General features: G+C 47.6%; 1 protein-coding gene and 1 long non-coding RNA gene across 6 annotated transcripts in view; one reads left to right on the top strand and one right to left on the bottom strand.

Annotated features, from left to right (window-relative positions):
- Window positions 1-18268, bottom strand: part of LRSAM1 (leucine rich repeat and sterile alpha motif containing 1) — a 39307-nt gene that overhangs the window by 17438 nt on the left and 3601 nt on the right. For 3 of the 5 annotated variants that reach the window (XM_072777992.1, XM_072777990.1, XM_072777991.1), the window contains exons 5-15: window positions 18186-18230; window positions 17065-17142; window positions 15736-15804; window positions 13973-14057; window positions 12829-12950; window positions 9663-9753; window positions 5903-6033; window positions 2661-2690; window positions 2108-2230; window positions 1747-1886; window positions 592-636 (exon numbers count right to left, since the gene is read on the bottom strand). In XM_072777992.1, coding sequence (XP_072634093.1) covers window positions 592-636; window positions 1747-1886; window positions 2108-2230; window positions 2661-2690; window positions 5903-6033; window positions 9663-9753; window positions 12829-12950; window positions 13973-14057; window positions 15736-15804; window positions 17065-17142; window positions 18186-18230 — 959 coding nt within the window. Of the gene's footprint in view, window positions 1-591; window positions 637-1746; window positions 1887-2107; window positions 2231-2305; window positions 2399-2660; window positions 2691-5902; window positions 6034-8479; window positions 8606-9662; window positions 9754-12828; window positions 12951-13972; window positions 14058-15735; window positions 15805-17064; window positions 17143-18185; window positions 18231-18268 lie in introns of those variants that run through there. The other 2 variants (XM_072777993.1, XM_072777994.1) reach the window with 2 other exon arrangements.
- LOC140605765 (uncharacterized) lies at window positions 2338-13311 on the top strand. The gene is made up of 3 exons (XR_012008329.1): window positions 2338-2530; window positions 5457-5624; window positions 13250-13311. It is a non-coding gene; the product is annotated as an uncharacterized lncRNA (long non-coding RNA).

The following is an 18268-nucleotide window of genomic DNA, read 5'->3' as shown; positions in this document are numbered from 1 at the left end:
TTCCAGGGAACTCCTGGTTATCTGGGATTCCAGATAATCCTTGGGAAGGTGGGGGGGGCGGCGGTAAGGAGAGAAGACGGAGGGAGAGGCGGAAGAAGAAAGCTTCCTTCTCAGCTACCATCTTTCCTAATTACTAAAAGGGGGAAAACACAAAGGGAAAAACCCAAAGATCACCACCTCTAATTTCTCCTCAGAAACATTTGGTAAACCACTCAGCGTGGCTCCTTTTGGTCTCTGAGCATAGATACATGCTTTCTTGAAGAAATCCTATTCTGCTTTAATTGCAGTCCCTACTTGACTACTTCGCAACAGTGTTTCCCTTAATAAATGGATTTTTCTCTACATTTTTATGCTAGTAATACAGTTTGATGTTATAAATATTTTTGTCTCAGTTTTTCTTATGAATGTACGTGTGTGTTAAACTTACAGGCGGTGATTCTTTTTGATTCAATATTCCCTAAGGAGGTGAATATCTCCTTACAGCTTTAGGAAAACTTTCTGGCATAAACCTCGAGAATCACAAGGCCTCTCCCTGAGCCCCTCCCCTAACCCCAAGGTAATGTGGAGAAAGTGCTAGAGCAAAACACTAACCTTTCATTTTCCAGTGACTTCAAGATCTCAGAACTTTTCTTTTGCCTGTAGAGAAAACCAAAACTGTAAAGGTCACTGCAGCTGTCACCAGGAGGCCTGTTTCCAACAGAACTACTTTCCTCTCACTGCACTGGCTGTGCAGAGGGTACTGAGGAACCAGCTGGGGTTCTCAGCCTCAAAACCTCTGGCTGTGTGTCGTTGGGCCAGTTACTCAGCCACACCAATCCCTGGTTCCTCATCTGCAAAATGGGATCCTCAGAAAAAAAAAAAAAAAGCTTCGTGGAGTATTTTTCAAGAGTGACTAAGAGAATATACATAAAGTGCTCAGCACATAAGCAGCATCTGACAGAGGTAGCTTTCCAGGATGCCCAGGTCGGGAGAGCCCACTGTGTGGTACACATGCCGGCTCGCTTGGGCGCCATATAACTACTACATGATGGAGGAGTGAGGAAAAAGCAAGAGGAAGCCTGGAAACAACAGGGAACGTGGTGAAAGCCCGTTTCTGGAGGCTTTCCACAAGGGAAACTAACTAGAGCTTCTGGAGACTTTGATCTGGCTTCCTTTCCCCCAAGCCCACCGAGGCCTGCTCCTAGCTGTGCCTACCCTGGACACGATTTGTTAAGGCAAATCTCACTATGGCTGACCTCAGAGCAACACATTACTTGGAACCTAGAATACTGGAGCAAGACGTGATCTCATCTCTCCTATTAACCTCCCTCATTTTACAGACAGGACACTTGGTAGGCATGGGTCCAAGGACAAGCTACAGACCAGGTCAGGCCCAGAGCAGATGCTTTTCTCTTTAGTTGGTGCTGCAGTTTGCACCAACACTGGACCCTAACACAAAAACTCTGGGCAGGGGCAGCCCAGGTGGCTCAGTGGTTTAGTGCCACCTTCAGCCCAGGACATGACCCTGGAGACCCGAGATCGAGTCCCACGTCAGCTCCCTGCACGGAGCCTGCTTCTCCCTCTGCCTGTATCGCTCTTTTTCTCTCTGTGTCTCTCATGAATAAATAAATAAATCTTTAAAAAAAAAAAACAACACAACTCCGGGCAGGAGTAGACATCATGAGGGAGAAACGGACCCCTATTCCAGGCTCCTCAGAGGGTGCCACATCAGGGAAATCCTCTGGGCCTTAGGAGTAGGGGTCTGACCTCTGGTTCTCTTGCAGGAGCTTCTGGATCCGGTTGGAGATGTTCTGCTCTGTCTGCTTCAGCTGCTCCTGCAGCCGCTGCCGCTCTGCGTCCAGGTAGCGCTGGCGCTCACTTAGGCCCTGCTCCAGCCGGGACTGCTCCTGCAGTGGGACAGCCAGCCAGCCTCAGCTGGCAGCCAGGGGCTCTGCATCAGTTTCTCCCCCTGCCCTGCCAGGCCTTTCTGTGTGATCTGGGCCCGGGCCTTCCCCTTGCTAGGCCCTTCGGGTACCCGTTACACAAGAGGAGGCTGGACTTGGTGATCTGTAAGGGCCCCCCTGGCAGAGAGTGAGCAGACAAGCCCCCCACATAGCCATTCACAGACCTCCTTGACTGTCTGGAGGATCTCATCCTTCTGACTGTTGCTCTGCTGAAGGAGCTGTGCGTGCTCTCGCTGCCCAAGTTCCAAGCGCCGTTCAAACTCAAGTTTCTCCAGCATCTTCTGTTCCTATAAGAAGGTAGATTCTGGTAATGGCTGGCAAGGCTCTGTGGGCGCTGGGACATGGGAGCAGGGTAAACCCACCTTTTAAACTCTGAGTAGTGCAGGCTGAAGGTCTTAACACTGAGCCACACCCCCCACACCCAGTGCCTCCCACCCCCTTCCTGGGCCCAACTGTAATAAAACATTCTGTTCACGGGCAGAGGCTGGTGGGTTAGGGTCTGGGGTCCCTGGGCTTCAGACTTCTCATATGTGAAGGGGAGATACCCCATTACCCACCAAGGCTGTGTGAAGATGTGGTGAGACAAGGTAGTTAAGGGGAAAACTTTAGTTTCCCCTCTATTTAGAGAGAGGATGAATTTGTTCCTTCAAATCTTTTATAATAGTGGAGATCTTTGTTAAGGAGAAAAGTGACCCAGGAGAAAAGACACTTTATTACCTTCTTCTTCTCGTAGTCTGAGAACCTATTCTGGGGAGGGGAAAAAAAACAGCGGTCAAGAGAAGGTGACAACAGTGGGATTCCCGGGCCAGGCAGCCTGATGCCACTCAGATTCCAGCTCTACCCCACGGCATTGCATCAGAATGGCGGTTGGGGGGCAAGGGGGAGCAGTGGGGACATGGGGACCAGGGGGAAAGGTAGGCTGATAAAGGGTCCCGGGGGCTCCAGTGGACACCAGGGCAGAGAGCTCACTGTAGGAAGCTCTGCAGGACAGTTCTAGGGGTGCAGCACTGAGATGGTGTGGCGTTCCATAAAGAGGACCAAGACGTGGGATGTGTGGTTCCCTTTCTGTACAGCACACCCGCAGTGCCCCAGGGCTCCAGCCCACCACAACACAGATGCACAAAGGCACGTGTACAGATTCTGCAGAATTGTTCTACAGAGTGAAAAGCCCGGCAGTAACAGAGACGGTCACTTCAGTAAGTCATGGTGCGTCCATGCAGTGGATCACACAAGTGCTAAGTAATGGGGAGAGGATGGAGAGCCTCAGAGAAAGAGGTCTGTCACCTTTCACTCTGTGTGCACCAGGATTCTGTTCTTGTAAGAACAATGGCAACAAAACTCAACTCTGGGTTTGGTATCTGTTGAGACAGGACTCAAAGGAGATGCATTAACAGTTCATGAGGATTTCCTCCAGAGGGTGGGACTGCAGGGGTGGTGGTGGTGGTGGGGAATGGAGGTAATTCCCTTAGTTTAGGTATTTCTATATTGTTCAGATTTATAACAGGGAGCATGAATTACTTTTGTAGTTAAACATAAACACACACAGATATTTTGAAGTGGCCCCTGTATTTCGTTACCCAACTCAGAGGCCAGGATCAGTCTCTGTCTAAGCTGTAAAAGCAGCATATTATAAGGAAATTGGATTTGTCCTTTACTGAGGTAGGAGTAAAATTTTTAAAATTAACTTTTAATTATATAGATAATATCTGAATATATTCTCCTTATAAAAAAATAAAAAGCACAGCCTATAAAGTACCTACAGAGCATTCCCCAGCCTGATCCTGGTTCCCTCCTGTGCCCACTGCCATGTAAGCACCATTATCAGATCCAAGTACATACCATCTAACTTACAAAGTGCCTTTAGAAAATATAGATTTGTCTCTGTGTGTTCATATATAAATTAGGTTTTAATGAAGGCAAAATTCACCTTCTGTAAAATTCATTCTTTTTAGTATGCAGTTCTAAGTGTTTTGACAAATGCAGTCATGTAACAGTCACTACAATCAAGATAGAGAAGCACCCCATCACCTCCTAAAATTCCCTCATGTCCCTTTGTCAATAAACTGTCCTCTTAGCCTTCTACCCGGCCCAGGTTAATGTCTATTACTGACCTGTTCTATTTCCTATAGATTTTCTCTCTAAACATAAGAGGGGGATTACATCCATTGTGTTCTGCAGCCTGCTCTTTTCATTTACACATATGTCTGTGATCCAAGTCTGGATAGATCTCACACACAGTAGGGACAGGACACAGCTGGCTCAGCCTTTGCCTGTTGGCAGACATTTAGGGGGCTTCCAATACTTCACTATTGCAAATAAGGTTGCAAGGAACATTCCCATGCAGGAAGCATTTACCAGTGTCTCTCTGTGGGTATGTCTGGAGAAGTAGGACTCCTGGATCATGGGCTGTGTCCATTTAGACTTCTGACCCATATTATCAGGTCATCTTCCACAGTGGGAGCACCAGTTTCCATTCCCAAGAGCAATTTATGAGGCCACGGTTTCCCCACACTCTGGCCAAGAAATTAAATTGACACTTATGCCAGTCTAAGGGAGGAAATGGTATTTTATTGTTTTAATTTACCAGTTACTGATTACTAGAGGACTTGGGCATTTTTTTCATGTTTACTGATCATCTGTACTGTTTTTGGTTTTGTTATTCAGTAAGCTCTACACCAATGCAGGGCTTGAACTCATGACCCTGAAATCAAAGTTACATGCTCGGGGGATCCCTGGGTGGCTCAGCGGTTTGGCGCCTGCCTTTGGCCCAGGGCGCGATCCTGGAGTCCCGGGATCGAGTCCTGCGTCAGGCTCCTGGCATGGAGCCTGCTTCTCCCTCTGCCTCTCTCTCTTTCTCTCTCTGTGTCTATCATGAATAAATAAATAAATCTTTAAAAAAAAAAAGAAAAGAAAACAAAGTTACATGCTCTACTGAATGAGCCAGGCAGGTGCCCCTCATATGTACTAGAGGATTCCTGACGTACCTGTTGATAGATCTCTACCCCTTCCCTCCCTTGGGATAGTTCTTTGCTTCTTACCGCTTCAAAAAAGTGCTTTATGTAGTCAGCCTGCTAATCCTGCATAAGAAGTGTGTGTTGCAAATACTTCCTGAGAGTAAAAACTGACATGATTTCCCTGGATAGAAATCTCCCCCTCTAATTCTCACAGAGCAGCAAGAAGATAAAACTACAAAGGCATTCATGGTGGCACGGTCAAACAGGGAAGGGTGGCACTAGGGAATCAGAGATTGATAAAAAGTCCTTGGAAGATAAGAAGCCAAACCTGTGGCCATTGGTGTCCCCTCTACCTGCCTCAGAGACCTCGGGCTGTGGGCCCTCTGTGGGAGCTCAGGTGGGGCCAGAGGCGTTTCCGACTGGCTTGTTAGGTGCTCCCGGCTGATATGGCAAAGCCTGGCCAAGCTTCCTCCTCTATGCCCATCCTAGGCTAGTTCACCCCCTGGGAGGGCCAGCCCCAGGCTGTGCTGACACATGTGCCTCCCTGACTTCCCCACAGACAGAGAGCAGGAGAGCATGAGAAGCGTCCTACATGGCAAGGGCCACTGAGGCAGGAAGTACTTGCTGAGAGAACAACGAGCAATACGGACACAATCCCTACTGAGAACATCCCACAGGAGACTTCTCGGAGGACGCAGGATTTAGACAGAACTGAAGGATGCGATGGGTAAGCAGGGAGAATTCTAGACGGAGGAACTGCAAGTTCATAGGTCCCGAGGGGTTCAAGGAACCGAGAGGAGCCTGGTGCAGCTCAGGTTTGCTGAGGTGGTAAGGGGAGGCGGCGGAGGCTCTGTGAAAGCATCTAAGCACACTGGTCTGGATGGAGGTGAATTTGAATTTGATGGAGGAACCCAGGGCCCGCAGCTCTGAACAACCCGCCAGTGCTCAGGGCCCCCTGCACACACACGCCCCCACTCCACACGTCAGTAGGCAGGTACGGCTTACCTGCCACTCTATCTCCTCCCTGGAGAATCTGTCCGTGGGACCGTCAGGACTGTCCCGGGAGGTGTCGGCTCCGTCCTGCTCCAGGACTGGCAGCAAGTACTGAGAAGGAGGGTAGTATTCCAGCCCGGACTCTGCAAGAGATGATACAGACTGACTGGGAGGGAGGGGACAGAGCCATCAGCTGCTACAGCCTCTGACTTCTCCCCAGCATCCTGTCCCACCTGCCTGGTCGGTCCACTGCTGCCCTGCCCTGGACTAAACCAGCCCCTCCATCTTGCTCACTAGTCCTAATGCCAGGGCCTGGAATGCTGCAAGCACTGAAGAAGTGTCAATTGAGTGAATAAATAGGCTGGCCAGCTGCCTCTTTACCACCTGAGTGAGAATGAGGTGATGTGAAGAAGGAGATTAGTGGAGAATTCTGGGTCCATACTTTCCTGTGTGAGACCTTGGGCAAGACCCTCACCTTCTCTGGCCCTGCATATTTTTCTCCTGTATAACTTGACAGGGTTCGTACCCTCTACCCATTTTTTAGTGGGTTGCTTGCCTTGTTCTTGCCGATTTATAGGTATTCCTTACATACTGTAGCTAATGACCTTAGGTCTATGTTATTTATTGCAACTATCTTCTTCCAGATGGTAACCGTTTTAATGATGGTATCCTTTTGAGATAAACTTTTATTTTTTATTTATTTTTAAAAAGATTTTATTTATTTATATGAGAGAGAGAGACACAGGCAGAGGGAGAAGCAGGCTCCTCTGGGAGGGAGGAGGGAGCAGGGAACCTGATGCAGAACTTGATCCCAGGACCCTGGGATCACACCCTGAGCTGAAGGCAGATGCTCAACCACTGAGCCACCTAGGCGTTCCAAGGTAAAGAACTTTTTAGATTTTAATATGGCCAAAGTTGTCTTTTAAAAATATAAATGGGAAAGGAAATACTAAAAGTAGACAGTAGGTATATGAAAAAATATTCAAATAACCAAGGACATGAACATTACAATAATAGTAGGCTGCCTTGTTTATCCATCAGAATAAACAAACTTAGAAGACCTTTAAAGACACCCAGTGTTATTTGTAGGAAGGAGAAAAGGGTCCTCTTAGAAGCCTCTCACAGGAATCTAAACTCGTGCAGTGCACAGAGCTTAGCCCCTTTCACCTGCCAGCCCCACTGCAGCCTGCCCTAGAGGAATAAGCCTAGTGTGCCAGCGAGAGGTGGGTTAAAATGCTCATAACAGTGGAAGACTGGAAATAGCCTCATGTTCACCAAAAGGGGAGGCTACATAAGCTGTGGGGCTCTACCATGTGAAATACTATACAGCACTTTAAAACAAGACCAATCCATCCGTTTTGAGATAGGAAAAGGCCTAAGACCTATTCTTTTTTTTTTTTAATGGCTTTTTTATTTTTTATTCATGAGAGACAGAGAGAGAGAGAGAGAGAAAGAGAGAGAGAAAGAGAAGCAGAGACACAGGCAGAGGGAGAAGCAGGCTCCATGCAGGGAGCCTGACGTGGGACTCGATCCAGGGTCTCCAGGATCAGGCCCTGGACTGAAGATGGCACTGAACCGCTGAGCCACCCGGGTTGCCCCCTAAGACCTATTCTTGAGTGAAAAAAGCAGGGCTCAGAACCACAATAATATGTTATCTTTTATGTGTTAAAAAATGTTTTTAAAATAAGAGCAAACCCCAAAACTTTACATACATACGTATACCTACTACACCGTTTACATAAATTGAAGAATTATTTCTCAAGCTGTATAGTAGTAGGTATACATATGCTCATTGTTTTATTCTCTGTCTTGACACCTAGAAATTACGTAATTTAAAAATCTTTTAAGGAAATAAAGGGTTTGATTGGGGGAATGGGTGAAATAGGTGAAGGGCATTAAGCAGCACACTTATATAGTGATGAGCACTGAGTCACATACAGAATTAAGTCATCATATTGTACACCTGAAGTTAATATAACAATTATACTTGAAAGAATTTGTCTAGCTCTACCACTGGCCAGGATTCACATTAGAATCACCTGTTGCTCAAAGACTAATTGGATAGGTGTGTGGCCCGAGTAGCTGCTGTGTGATGTGTAACTTTTTTAACTGAAGTATCACATACAGAAAGTGCACAAAGTCTTCATGTATAACTTGGTGAATGTTTAAAAGTACATACACCCTTATGAACAGGAATTGGGTTTGGTTCAGCGCTCATGTGCTGATTAAAGTGTGTATTCCTTTGTGTCTAGCTTTTCTCACTGCACGTCGCATCTGCGAGGTTCACCACTGCTGTGGCAGTAAAACTTTTTTTGTTCTTTTTGATTGCTGTGGAGTATTCACATGTGAGTCTGAAACAGTGTATTTACCCATTCTACCACTGATGGGCATGTAGGTTGTGTCTGGTTTGGGCTATTATGAACAGTGCTGCCACGAATATTTCTGTACTTGGCTTTTGACATATATTCATATGTACTTTCCCAGAACACACCTAGGTATAGAATTGATGGGCCACAGCGTGTTTGAATTTTCAGCTTTAGGAGGTATTAACAATAATTTTTGGAAGCAGTTTTTGACTTACACTCCTACCTGTTGTGTATGGAAGCTGTCGCTCCACGTGCTTGGTAATTCTTTGTCCTGACATTAATTTTAGCCATTTCAATTCGGTGTGTTAGGATTGAAGTGTCTCTGTGCAGTTTTAATTTGCTTTTTTTCCTATTGAAAAAAATGATGTTGAGAATTTGGGGGGGATACTAATGGCCATGTGGATATTCTCTTTTGTAAAATTCCTATTTGAGTCTTTTGACAATGCCTTTTCCTTCATCTTTGTATGGGCCAGAAGCAGCCCTTTGTTGGATGTTTTGCAAATATCCTTTCTAACTTCATGACTGCTCTTTCTTTCCCTAAATGGGGTCTTTTCGATGTTAGTGAAATGTAACTTATCAACCTTCTATGGTTGGTGCTGCCTGTCTCCTATTGAAGGAAGAAATTAAGGTTCTTTACCCCCATACAGATATCCAATTGAACTGGAATCATTTATTGAAAAGACTTTGCTTTCCTTTCTTGTTTTGCAATGGCCCCTTTGTCACCCACACCTGACTGTGTGTATGGGTCTTGGCCATGTTCTACAAGCTCCGCAGGAGCCATCAGGCAGATAGGAGGTGGCCGGGTATTCTGGCCTCCCCTTGGGGTGCCCAGACCAGTGGTGGCGCTGGGTGTTAGCTGCGCTGTCACTCCTCTGAGTCCAGTCCACCATGGCCTGTCCTGGATGATCCCAATGACCCCCAACTAGTCCCTGACCTCCATGCTTGCTTTCTCCAGGCCCTTCTCTTCCCTGCAGCTGGATGAGTCCTCTCCTGGGTGACACCGGACCCAGGTGGCCTCTCCAGCCCCTCACCTGTTTCCCCTCCCTTTGTGTGGCCACCCCTACCTGCCTCTCTGCAGCCTGCTTCCCACCATGTACCCCTCTAAGCCCTTCAACCTGCTTCTCCTCCTGACAGCAACAGCCTTCTCTCCTTCTTAAGTCCTAAATACCCTCAGGTTTTGGTCGAGCCCCTTTCTCAGATCTTCTCTGATGCCCTAACCTAACCAGTAATGAGAGTTCCTGTGACCATCTGCTCTGCCTGTTTCTCCTGCTAGACGTGGTGAGATCTGAGCAGGTGGGGGCTGTGGCCTCCCAGGTCTCTGCTATCCCCTAAGTCTGGGTGGCATAGGGCAGTGGCTGGGACCGTGCTTGCGCACTGGGTGAAGGAGGCAGGCTGCCTGGCCTTACCTTTGCAGAGGAACTGCTGAATGGCCTGGGTGCCGGCACTGCATACCTCCTGCGGGGGGTAAACCATGGACGAGGCGTCGAGGTTCAACGTCTGCAGACACAAGGGAAATATCTTTTTTTTTTTTTTAATTTTATAATAGTCACACACAGAGAGAGAGAGAGAGAGAGAGAGAGAGAGGCAGAGACATAGGCAGAGGGAGAAGCAAGCTCCATGCACTGGGAGCCCGATGTGGGATTCGATCCCGGGTCTCCAGGATCGCGCCCTGGGCCAAAGGCAGGCACTAAACCGCTGCGCCACCCAGGGATCCCGGGAAATATCTTTATATGTGTTGTCAACACAATCCTAAAGCACCTGGTTTAGTTACAGAGTTGAATGTTTGAATTGAGTCTCCTCTGCAGGGGCAGCTTATCTGTCTTGTTCCTGCTGCATTTCTAGCACCTAAAATAGTGCCTGGCATGCGGCTAGCATGTGATTCATGTTTTTTGGGTAAAAACATAAATAAGTGGAAAAAAGGGAAATTGTTTAAAGAAATACTCATATTCTCTCACTTTGGTATATTTATAAAAAAATTTGGGGATCCCTGGGTGGCTCAGCGGTTTAGCGCCTGCCTTTGGCTGGGGGCATGATCCTGGAGATCTGGGGTCAAGTCCCACGTCAGGCTCCCTGCATGGGGCCTGCTTCTCCCTCTGCCTGTGTCTCTGCCTCTCTCTCTATGTCTATCATGAATTAAATAAATAAAATCTTAAAAAAAATTTTTTTTGGAGAAATCTCTATCAAACTCAAAATGGTTTCCTCTAAAGGGTAGATTCTGGGGTACTTTCTACATGAACTTGGAATTTAGCAATGTGATTTTTATAAGTAAGAAAAAACTCAATGTTTACATGGGCACATGTGCATCTGCTTACGGGTTTATGAGGCCTAGAAAACAGGGATCTAGTTCACACAAATGCCCATGCTGCTGTCCACTGCCATGCTGTGAGGTTTTCTGTGGATTTTGTTTGTTGAGCCAAGCCCTTCTGCTAGCTTCTCACTTGTTCCCAGAGGCCTCCTGGACTCAGCACAAGTTACCTAACGCCCATTTCAGGAGCGCATACCCTCTCTACCCTTCCCCACCCCAGGGGAAGGCCTGAGGGACAAGGCAGGAGGTCGCTGAGTGGAAAAAGCAGCTCAGATGCGCCCCAGCGCTGGCCAGCACAGCTCTTGCACCCGGTAACATGCACTGCAGCAGGAAGTCTACCCTGGAGCAGAGGAACCGATTGTCTGGGTTTGGGGGGCCTGAGAGCAGAAAACCCCACCCTAGGAGGCTGAATCCGAAGAAAATTCACCCACATGGGTGATACTGGTCACCCTCAGTAAAGCGTGCTGGATGCTGGGGCTGCACCACCTAGTTTGGTGGCCCTGAGCTATGCCTGGCCGTGTAAGTTTACATTTTCACTGACTATAATGAACGTGAATTTAAAGCTCAGTCCCTCAGTTGCACTGGCCACGTTTCAAATGTGCAACATCCACAGGCAGCAGGCCGCTGCTACATGGGACATAGATTGTGGGTGTTCCTGTTACCGGCAGGAGCGGCAGCTGGACGCCACTGCAGATGGTCACTCAGCCATGGTGTCAGACCCCAGCTGGTCCTGTCCCAGCTGTGTGCCCTTGAGCAGGCCAGCTGACTTCCCTGAAGCTCCCTCAGAGTTCAACAGGCATGCTATCACGCAGTAGCAGGGCTGTTCGATGGGTAATAGGAGATAACTCGTGAGAAAGACCTTGGCCTTAATGGAATGGCTGTCTGTGGTCTCATCCTGGAAAAGGGTTTGGCCAATGCCCTACCAAAAAGCTCAAAAGCTTTTTTTTTTTTTTTTAAAGAATAGACGAGGGGCACCTGGGTGGCTCGGTTTGTTTAGTATTTGTTCAGCTCAGGTGATGATCCCAGGGTCCTGGAATCGAGTCCTGCATAGGACTTCCTGCTCAGTGGGGAGTCTGCTTGTCCCTCTCTCTGCCCCTGCTCATGTTTTCTTATCCTCTCTTTCCCTCTCTGTTCCTCCCCCTGCTCATGTGCACATGCTCACTGTCCATGGCTCAGTTTCTTCATCTCTAAAGGCGCACAACACTATCTGGCTCGCAGGATTTTCCTGAGGATTCAGGTTAAATACCTTGCCTTACGAAGCACCAGAAAAATGTGAGCTGTCTTGTCACCACGACTGTTAAGAGCCCACCTTCCCTGAGCTGCTTTGTGTCAGTGTCTCTTAAGGCCTGAACTGTATGTCCCCCAAAAACACATATAAGAAGTCCTAATCCCTTGTACCTCAGATGTCACTGTATTTAGATATAAGATCTTTAAAGAGGAAAACAAATTCAAAATGAAGTCACCAGGCTGGGCCCTAATCCAGTAAGACTGGTGTTCTTATAAGAGGAAAACGGACACATGCACATATGGAGGGAAGATGATGCAAGGACACACTGAGAAGGTGGCCATCTACAAGCCAAGGAGAGAGGCCTCTGAAGCAAACAACTCGGCCTACACCTTGATGTTGGAATTCCAGCCTCCAGAGCCATGAGAAAATAAATCTGTTGTTGGAACCATCCAGCCTGTGGTGCTTTGTTATGGCGGCCCTGGCAAACACACAGGGACCCAGGAAGTGCTTGTACCCTCTCCTGACAACACTCAGTTTCTACACCTCCTAATGAGGCTACTCTCTCCATCATGAAGTGCTGGGCTCTTTGCGATCCAGACCCACCAGACACAGCAACTGCCAACCATGTCAGATCCCCTCATTCTTCCCTTAACACATCCTGTGCTTTCCACTTCCTGTGTCCTCCGTACTGTCCCCTCACCCAAATGCTCCGTTACCAGCATCTACTTCTCCAAAGCTAGTTCCTCTTTCAAGGTCTGGCTCAAACACCACATCTTTTACAAAGTGCCGACCCCACCAGGATTCAGCATTCTGTCCTCACACTTTGATTTTTTTTTTTTTTTTTTTTTTTTTTTTTTTTTTAGGAGTGTGTTTTTCTGCCTCCAACGTGGCAGCAAGAGTCACATAATTACAACTGCTTGACATTGGCCTCTCTGTGAGCTTGAGATCTCTGTGGGCCCAGCACCCCACAAGCAGGGGAGGCATTTAGGAATGTGGGAAGGGGAGGTGGATTGGCCAGAGAGAATGGTTCTGCACTTACTTCCAGGGTTCGAACATGCGCCAGAAGCTGTGGCAACCTCTGAATCTCATTATTGCTGATGTCAAGAGTACGTAAGCTTCGAAGTTCCCCCATGGTGTCTGGAAGCTCCTTCAGCTTGTTATCTGGAGAGATCCCAACGGCAAAGCTCATCTCCCCAAAGCCCTTTCACCAGTTTCCTGCCTGACACCGCCAGGACTTGGGGGCAAGTGGGCACTTCATGTTGACCTCGGGGCATGTGCCAGGTCCCAAGACCTGAGGCTCCATGAAGAAAAGCAAAGTGGTTGAGTTTCAGTGAACTAGGTTTGAGAACATTCTTACTCCACCACTTACTAGCTGAGTGACTTTGGAAAATGGATTTTACCTCTTTTGGCCAGTTCTCTCATTTGTAAAATGGGGATAATGATACTATTTGTCTTCATAGGAATATCAAAGGATTCAATGGAACTATGCATATGAAGCCCTCAGCACACTGCCTGTAATAGAGTAAGTGATCAATAAACATGGTATCATTATTTTTATCTTTATGTGTCACCAAAGAGTAAACTGAGGCATTTTGTGCAGAAAGTGCTTAAGGTCAACAAGAGGACATCAGGGAGCTGGGGGTATGGGAGAGAAGCATCCTGCATGAGACTCTGTCACTATCACACTGGGTGGTCTTGAGCAAGTCACTGCTGTCAGCCTTCTTTTTTCACCTGTCAATGGGGGAGCACATCTTCCTGTCCTTGCCCCATGGACTTGGGAGGCTTGCTGCATTGCTGACTGAGGAAGTGCTCCTTCCTGAGTGTGAAGCATTCACTGTCACAACCTTTACTGTGGCTCCTGAATGGCTCTCCCCGTGCTGGGCTGCCACTCCAACTGCTCCTTGTTATTACAAATATGAGTGTCTGAGTCTGGGAGCCCAGCTGTCAGGACTGTCTGCCCTCCTCTCTGTAAGGCCCTGATGAGTCACAGGAACTCTCCTGATGCCCTGTCTCGGTCACCATGGAGACAGACACCCTCCCCCCTCCCCCACTGCAAACAGGGGGTTTATAGGGATGCCCCAGGACTGGCTGCTCAGGGGCTCCTGGGAGAGCGCTCTGCAGATGCTGTTGAGACATCCCAGAGCTGATTGGAAGCCACATGGATAGGGCTTTCTGGCCCCTACCTTTCATATTGAGGGTCTGGAGCTGGATCAGGTTCCCAATGGAACGTGGGAGATACGTCAGTTGATTCTTTTCCACATTCAATACCTAAGAAAGAGGGAAGAATGACATGAGAACCCACATGCAGAGAACAGTGTCTATGCCTGCCTCAGGCCAGGCAGCATCTGGGCACCACATACACCTTTGGTTTCTCCTGACAGCCTTTTGAGGGGGCATCAGTTGTTACAATCCCGGGTCAGAGAAAACAGGCTCCGAGTGGTGAAGTCACAAGCCCAAGAGAGCTGAGCCAGTTTTTACTGAGGTTCTATCATTTATGCAGACCACAACAGCCCAATGATGACCCCACAAGCAAGCAAGCAGGAAAAAGGGGACTAGTAGGTTCAGGGACCAGAGGAGGCGACCTGTGATGGGGCTCTAGGAATCCCAGCATCGGGGTAAGGAAGCAGAGCTGCATGATGGCAGCAGGATCTGTCTGAGGTCTCTAGCCTGGCAGCCGGTGGTGCCCAGATGGGAACACACACTCACCGGTTTCTGCAGGCTGTGTGCCCTCCCAGAGGCGGCACTGTGAGAGGGGCAAGGTCAACAGGATGGCACACTGAATACTCATTAAATATTGATGCGATGGAAAGTTAAGCGGCCATTAAAAATAATGTGGCAGATGAATATTTGATGAGCTGAAAGATGGTTAGGAGTTATTGCCAGGTATCCAAAAATTACAAAATGATGAATGCAACAATTCTGTAAAAATATACATGTTAAACAAAGTCCCTAGAGATCTTACACCCAGATATTCACTGTGGTTTCCTAAGGAGTGGCAATTCGTATTATTCGGCCACATGTTCTGTGTGCCCTTGGGCAAGCGACAGGCATCCCTCTGGACCTCAACTTTCTCATCTGTAAGATGCAATGACATCACCCACACTGTAGGGTTGTTCATTCAACGTCACTTCTTGGTCTCTTCTATGTTCGAGGCAGTGTGTGAAGTGGGAGTGCTGCCCTCAAAGGACTACATCTCAGCCAAACAGTAAAGCCTTTCATTAACTACAAACTGCTGTTAGTGCTGCCAAGGAAATAAGCTGGGGCTGAGACAGAGGCCCAGGAGGTAGATACTCTGACAGGGAGGTTGGGAAGATCCTCAGGGACATCTGGGCTAGGAGATGATGAGCAACTCAGACAGAAGGGAGAGGAGAGGCCTGCATTGAGAGGCCCTGCCGCAGCGGAGCAGAAAGGCCAGAAGGGGTTTAGGAGCTGGCTGCTGGGAGCAAGGGGGATAGCAGAGAAGGCTAGAAAGCAAGAGGGCCCACCATACAGGGTGTGCAGGGGCACAGTGGAGAGCATAGATCTTAATCTGAGTATGCAGAAAAGCCTTCATAAAACGGGACTAATGCTAGCACCTTCCTGACAGGGAGGCTGCAGCAAATCAATAGATAAAATGAGGGAAACACTTAGCTCCGCACAGGCATGCAGGGGACTACGAGTGATCAGAAGTGGGAGGATAAGTCAGAGTGCTGAATTCATCACTTCCTGCTTCCTTCCTTGTGGAAGCTCACAGTGAAATCCCAAAAGCACATGCCAATAGTATGGTATTGAGACTCTCACAGCTTGGATTGCCATGGCCAGGGTGTCACCAAGCTTCCTGACAAGAAAGGGATAGAGGGAGCTGGAAGCAAGGGGAGCCCTGGCCAGAGCCCAACCAGAACTCTCCAGGCTCATACAGTTTCTCACTTGCAATCAGAAGTGGGTGTTCTGTGTCCTGCAGCCATACCTGCAGGGCAGTCAGCTGCCCTATGTCATCAGGAAGAGCTGACAGCTGATTATTGTGAAGATCCAGAACCTGCAGAAGGAAGACAAGCTTAGGGGTCACATCACCGACGGAGAAAGCCCACAGATCTGAGGCTCCAGGGAGGCGAGAAGACGCCACGGTCTTTTCCTGCCTTTGGTGTTGAAACAACACCAGCCCCTCCTCTTCAACTACACAATTGATCATTCCATCTCAGCTCCTTTTTCAAAACGTTATACCATTTCTTTCTTTTATCAAATATTTTTAACTGTTGAGCAATAAAAGTATGCTATGAAATGGTCTGCATAAGCATTCATGTTAAAAAGGGAAACCCTTGGGGATCCCTGGGTGGCTCAGCGATTTAGCACCTGCCTTTGGCCCAGGGCATGATCCTGGAGTCCCAGGATTGAGTCCTGCGTCAGGCTCCCTGCATGGAGCCTGCTTCTCCCTCTGCCTGTGTCTCTGCCTCTCTCTCGCTCTGTGTCTCATGAATAAATAAATAAAAAATCTTAAAAAGAAAAAGACTACCAAATGTGCAATAATATACTGATGCTGGTTCTCTGTGGAGTGTGAAATGACATTTTTCCTCCTTTGCTTTAACTGTAGATAATTTTTTTAACAATCCAAATGAGTACACAGATATGCTTCATTTATATATAAGTGAAATATATACACAAGTATAAAATACATATTTAAAAAACATAGAAGATGCCATGTATTTTATCACAAAAATAATAAGTGTTGGACCAGAATAGCAAAGAGAAGTGAAAAAACCACCTCAACTCCTACAAGCCAGGGTTAACCACAAGAAACACTTTGATGCCTGACACTGCCATCGTTTCCCTTATTGTGCATATCCACTGCCAAAGCTCATGTTCATGTGCAATAATCCTGAGGTCATAGGCCACATGTACTACGAATCTGTCCCAGTCACTCTCCTGGAAAGGCTGACCATCAGGAGGAAGTCAGCCCAGATCACGGGGCTTCCTGCGTTGCCCCCTGATGCCTGGCATCCCTCTGGGGCCTTCTTGTTTGGGTCCATTATTCTCCATACTCTCTGTGAGTCCACCTGCTATAAGTTTATGCTTTGCCTTTCTACCTGTTGGGCAAGCTTCCCTGAAGGCAGGGCCTGTGGCTGGTTATCTCTGTAACCCCACTCTGTGCACAGCACTCAAAAGGTGGCCTATAAACTGTGCTGACCCAACCCCAGCCTATCAAGTTAGGCCCACCTGGCATAAACTTTAACAAAGGGAGCTTGAGCTGTCACATGCAGCAGGCAGAGACCCTGACACCTGGGAGAAGGGCCCCCAGTACCTTGATGGTTATGAGATTCAGTAGGCTGCAGGATTTAGGGAGCAGGGAAGTGAGATGATTCGTATGGACAATCAACACCTGTATAGAAAAGATTTGTAGCATGTTAGCCTGAGGAAGAGCAGCAAACAGGGCAGCTAGCTTGGTGCAGGATGCACTACACAGATCCTGCCTGCCCGGTATTCTCTGTTCTCCCAATGGGGGATGTGGTTCAGAATCACAGAACCTCCAAATGTGGAATCACAGGACCTGAAAACCTGTAATTTCAAGGGTGAAAGGGATCTTCAAGACCTAATGCTACTTTCCACCCTGAGAAGGGTCCCTGTGTAGCTGTCCTGATCTTAACCTCCCTTAGCTTCAGCAACTTCACATGGGGAACAGAGAATAATAAAGTACTTGCCTCTGAAAGCTGCTGTATGATTAACTAACAGACAAAAAGCACTAAGCCCAGGACTTGCCTGGGGTCCGGTGCTCAATCCACGTCATCTGTTGCTATTTCTATAGCATTGACCCCTGCATAGAAACTTCTAGTGTCCAGGAGCTCACCAGGCTATTGGTATGGAACACTTATTATCTCCATTAGATAATTCATTTAGAATGCTATGCTCTCAGCTGCCTACATGCAAAGCTGTGATGCCTTTCTGAAAAATCATTCATTTCATTCTTAATCTCTGCTGGGTGACTAGAATGAAATAAGCTCAGTTTTCATTATTAATAACAATGAGGTCTCCCAGTGTTTACTGTGGCAGGCATCATACCCGGCGCATTCACATCTCCATCTACCTACCTCCCCCCTGCCTGTCACTCATTTAATAGTTCTCATGATACCTCTGCAAGAGTAGAACTAGAATTAGGAATGTCTTCATTTCATAGATGAAGAAACGGATATAAGAGTTGGCGGAAGTTGCCCAACTCATGAGGGGCAAAGCCAGGATGTGACCCAGGACCATCTGATGCCAAATCCAACTTTTCTAACTGTACAAACAGCTACTTCAAGCTGAAAGGGTGAGAATGAGGGAGAAGGGAGCTGTCCATGCCAAAAAGAGGGTGCCTAAAAGTCCCACCTGATTTCAAACATGCAAATATACAATAAACAAGTCTGTGAAAATGAAGATTCACCTTACCTTCTTCTGTAGAACTTTGCATGTTGCAAAAGCCCCAAATGGAATCTAAGATAAGAGAAAGAAGTCAGTTCCTCCCTTCCTGC

The sequence above is a fragment of the Canis lupus genome, chromosome 16, assembly GCF_048164855.1.
Source record: "Canis lupus baileyi chromosome 16, mCanLup2.hap1, whole genome shotgun sequence".
In the NCBI taxonomy this organism is placed as follows: domain Eukaryota; kingdom Metazoa; phylum Chordata; class Mammalia; order Carnivora; family Canidae; genus Canis; species Canis lupus.
The sequence above is the reverse complement of the archived record's forward strand: the minus strand, read 5'-3'. Positions and strand labels throughout refer to the sequence as shown.